This window comes from Musa acuminata, chromosome BXJ3-11 (genome assembly GCF_036884655.1).
Source record: "Musa acuminata AAA Group cultivar baxijiao chromosome BXJ3-11, Cavendish_Baxijiao_AAA, whole genome shotgun sequence".
Classification (NCBI taxonomy): Eukaryota; Viridiplantae; Streptophyta; class Magnoliopsida; order Zingiberales; family Musaceae; genus Musa; species Musa acuminata.
In genome coordinates, this window is record NC_088359.1 from 27,892,860 (window position 1) to 27,897,679 (window position 4,820).

The 4,820-nt window shown below is 43.2% G+C and overlaps 1 protein-coding gene across 1 annotated transcript; it reads left to right on the plus strand.

Moving 5' to 3' along the window:
- Nucleotides 1-1,683: 1,683 nt before the first annotated feature.
- Nucleotides 1,684-4,135, plus strand: LOC135652408 (protein YABBY 4-like). The gene is made up of 7 exons (XM_065173299.1): nucleotides 1,684-2,135; nucleotides 2,354-2,512; nucleotides 2,587-2,794; nucleotides 3,308-3,356; nucleotides 3,477-3,552; nucleotides 3,624-3,698; nucleotides 3,794-4,135. Exons 1-7 carry the CDS (start codon nucleotides 2,031-2,033, stop codon nucleotides 3,869-3,871), a joined length of 750 nt encoding a protein of 249 aa, XP_065029371.1. The 5' UTR covers nucleotides 1,684-2,030; the 3' UTR covers nucleotides 3,872-4,135.
- The last annotated feature ends 685 nt before the right edge of the window (nucleotides 4,136-4,820 follow it).

The following is a 4,820-nucleotide window of genomic DNA, read 5'->3' on the forward strand; positions in this document are numbered from 1 at the left end:
ACCCTTCTCTCTCTCTCTTCGGGAACACGCTGCCTCCGGCGACAGGCGCAGTGGGCTTAGAAGAGACAAGGAGGATATCACCCTAAGGAGGCGGACCCGGAGGTGGAGGGCGGCTAAGCCCCCATCTACAGTACTGCAACTGCATTACTACAGCACTGCACCTATCTTAGTCTACTGGATCCGGGAAACGGGAAAGCATCACGCCTCTCTCGCTCTCTCTCTCTCTCTCTTGCTGTTCATTTCTTCTTCTTACTCCTCGTTACTGCGAAAACAACAGCTAAGTGAGCTGGGAAAGCACGCTAGGAAGCCCATGCAGACGTCCCTTTCTTCCTCCTCCTCTCGCACACCCCCCGCCCCCCCCCCCCCCCCCCCCCACCTCTGCCGCCCCTGCCCTCACTCCTCTTCATCTTTCTCTCTCCGTCTCACATTGCAAATGACGACCACTAACGCACACACGCTCTATCTCTCTCTTTCTCTCTACAGACGCACACACACATTATCTATCTCAGTTACAGTGATCATGGAAGAGTCATTTTCACAGTCCACTACGGTGCACCAACCGATGACACACACACACACAATGCGCTCGAGGAAAACGACGGGCATCATCAGATGGTCCTCATCTAACCCAAATCAAGTCATGGACCTTTGCATGTGTGATCGATCTGCTTCATGGCGTTTAACCTAAACCTGGGCTCAGAAAGGTCCCCATTACAGGTTTGCAATTCCTTATGTGACGTGTTTCACCTGGAACATCTGGATTCAGTCAATCGGACCTCTGCCAGCTTGGTTAATCCTGGCGATGTGATGATCCATATCAATTGGACTATCCAACAATTTCCTGAACCCAGAAATAATATCTTTATTAATTATTACAATTTTTTTTTGTTATTGAAATGCCATGTCTTGTAGATTCATATATATTTTTTGTTGAAAAATAACCCAAATTAATAAATAATTTAATGGAAGGAAAAAAAAAGAGGCAACAAAATCTCAAAAAACATTATTTATCACTATTTTGAACCTTCTAAATTACTTTCTCTATTTTTTTTGATCCATTACAAAAGTTACGAGGCACAACTCGGCCAAGTTTATTAGCAAAGTTCATGCTAATCCAACTCCTAAACTTAAATTTTATCCAAACACAAAGTTTAATTTAGATTTCAACAAATTCGATGAACATGTTTAAATAGTGATATTTATATACATATTGGAGGATTTTGGAAAACTTGGATCTTTTAGCATACATATTTTATGTACATTTTTTTCCAATAAAAACCAAAAAAATCTAAAATAAAATGTTGGTGCAACATGGGAAAATGAAATGGCAACTCTGATGTATATATATTTAAAAAGGAATAATTGTTACAGCAGAAAAAAAAAAAGGTAGACATGATTATTCTCAAGTGACATAGGAAAATTATTACCATACATTCTTCATGCAGCAGCAAGAACAGATAGAACAGTGTTGAAAAGACTATTCCTTATCACTCTTTCTGTCATATACTTTTGTTTTGTTTAGCAATATCTCTGTATTGGGTGGAAGCTGTACTGTGTATGAGAGAGAGAGAGAGAGAGAGAGAGAGAGAGAGTGTGTGTGTGTGTGTGTTTCTTTGGCCTATATCTGACTCTTCTGTCACACAGACAGAATGAGCCATCTCATCTATCTACGCTTACTTTGTTTGATCTCTTTCTCATCTCCTTTCTTCTCTTTCTTCCACCATCTTTCCTCATTCCTTCTCTTCTTCTTCTCTCTCTCTCTCTCTCTCTCTCTCTGTCTCTCTCTCTCTCTCTCTCTCTCATCTGTTGCATCTCTCCACCTATTTTTCAACTCAGAAACTACAGATCCGAGGAAATATAGAATCATCAGTCAATCAAAGCATCAAATCAAGTAGGGGGAAGCAGCAAGTCGTTGGGGAAAAAGACCTGATTCCTCCCCCTCCGTCTCTCTCTCTCTCTCCCTCAGTCTTTCTCTGTCTGGGGAGAGATCTCCTTCGGTTGGCCATCCATCAAATCACAGCTGCCGCAGCATGTCATCCTCCTCAGCCGCCTTTTCCTTGGACCACCTCTCCCCACCTCCTCCTTCCGAGCAGCTCTGCTACGTCCACTGCAACCTTTGCGACACCGTCCTCGCGGTATATGCTCGCTCTTATTCCATCCTCCCTCCCTCCCCCTTTATTCCTTGGGCAGCCGCTACTGTTCATGCCCCTGTTCTCGTTCGCTTCTTTTGTTTCTCTTTTGAGCTTCCGTCTTGCTCATGCGATTTGCCCACTTTGGTTGGCTCTCCTCCTCCTCCTTTTGCTTTCACTGTTGTCTTGCTCCTACCGTGCTCTCTTTTGCTGTGGTCTTGCAGGTGAGTGTTCCCTTTACCAGTTTGTTCAAGACGGTGACTGTGAGGTGTGGCCACTGCACCAACCTTCTCTCCGTCAACATGAGGGGCCTTCATCTCCCGCCCGCTAACCAAATCCACCTTACCCATCCCTGCTTGATCCCATCTCACACCAGTCTTTTGGTACATGTCCATACCCTTGTCGTCTTCATCTCTTCATCTTCATGTCCTTAATTTGTGTCATTTTCCCTGGTTAGGATGAACTACAATGCCAGCCTCCGAGCTTGCTGCTGGATCCATCCATTCTGTGCAATGGCAACAACAACAACAACAGCAGCAGCAGCAGCCGCCTCATCAACAGCATCACCTCCACCACCAACAACAATACCATCAGCAACTGCAACACTATGGCGCCAGTGAAAGGAGTAGGAGAAGAGCTTCCACGGACCCCAGTCGTCAACAGACGTGAGATTGTTTCTCCACTTCCTCACTCCATGTTCTCAACGTTCATCTGGCTTGGATAAAATGTGTTAAGTACTATAGCAGCTGCACCAACACCTTCTTCGCTTTGAGATCCTTGCGATTCCACTCTCATAATCACACGGCAAAAGGAATGATTGCAAGAGCGGCAAAATGCCGAGCTATTGAATGTAAATTAAGATGAGGCTTACTCCTCAACATGGGAGGTTGCCTTCCGGTCCGTGGTCGAACAGAAGAAAGCCACCAGCTGCATTAACTGCACCGCTGCTCGCCTTCAAGAGCGTCGCTGTAGCAATAGTAGCTCTTCGCTCCTCTCTTCTGCTTTGTTCCCTTGGATATCAATCCAGCACATATCATCTTGTCCATAGCACCAACATGTTCGACCATGACTATTCACAAAATAGTTCCCAGACCTGCAACCGATAAAACCAGCCCCAACTGCACCTCTTTGTCCTTTAGTTACTGTTGTGGTGATCTCGATGATGTTCTTCTGTGCAGCTCCAGAGAAGAGGCAGAGAGTTCCTTCCGCATACAACCGGTTCATCAAGTAAGTGAAGAGTAAAAGATAAACCACGGGGGGAGTAAATACGATGAGGAGAACTCTAAAACTTTCTTGAAGCTCTCATCGTTTCTTCTCTTTCTTGATGCTGGTAATGGTTGATGGCAGGGACGAAATCCAACGCATTAAGGCTGGGAATCCCGACATCACGCACAGAGAGGCCTTCAGCGCCGCTGCAAAGAACGTAAGCCTTTTCCTCTATCTCGCTCTTGTGCCTATCTTTCATCTCACGTTCTTCAATTTCTCCTCTTCCAGTGGGCTCACTTCCCACACATCCATTTTGGTCTGATGCCCGACCAGGGTCTGAAGAAGGCCAGCGTGCGCCAGCCGGTAAAGAAGCCAAAACAAATTCGATCCTCTCTCTGGCTCCTTTAACGAAGAATCTCACGTAACTTTTCCTTTGTTCTTGCCTTGGTTCTTTGTAGGAGGGTGAGGATGTTCTTCCCAAGGACGGGTTCTACGCCACGGCAGCTGCTGCAAACATGGGGGTCGCTCCTTTCTGAGCTGCTGCTAGCTGCCACCACTGTTGTTAGCGTTGTTCCTTTGCTTGCGGTCTTTACTTAGGGTTTTCTCTTCCTTCTTCTTCTTCCTCTCTCTTGTTCTACTTGGACTTCTTGTCGAGTTAAGGGCGGTCATAATGGGTGCAGACACCTGTGGAAAAGGTTGGTGGTGCTATCTGCCATTGTCTACAAAACGTGTCTTTGGATGGACAGTTTAAACTGTGTAAGAAGTGCTGCACTTCTACTATTCTTTCTTGCTTTCTCGTATTTGTCTCAGGCCTTTTCTCTTTCTCTGTTTACAATGTTCTCCTCGCATGCAAACACACCTGTGAGAGTTCTAAGATCTTTGAGCCTTTTACGTACGTGGATCACTTCTTTTTGACTCGCTCTACGTAACTTATGTCTTTGTACTGAAGGATGAGAGCCCAAAGGAAGCATTGTATATATATACATATAACTTATGTATACACACACACACACAACTTATGTACACACACACACACATATATCATTATTTGTTTCTACTTAGTTTGATCCTTCCACACACACACACACACACACACACACTATATATATATATATATATATATATATATATATATATATATATATATATATATATATATATATATATATATATATATATATATTATGACATGATATGATATCAAAACACCATTATAAAAAAATGGAGAAAATATTTAGAAAAATTGGAGAGGATTAATACACACAGGATGAAGCATTAATTTAGTCCAAAAACTTAGCTGACTCTTGTCGAATTTGAGTGAAAAATATCAATAAACATTTTGACTATTAGAGCTACTATTCGATAATAATATTTTTTGGATATTATACTTTTTTTAAGCCTTAATCCTTTTTAGTGTTCTTAGAGAGGGTAATAAATCTACAATATGTTCTGCCCATTTTTCTATTGAAATATATTCTGGCCATC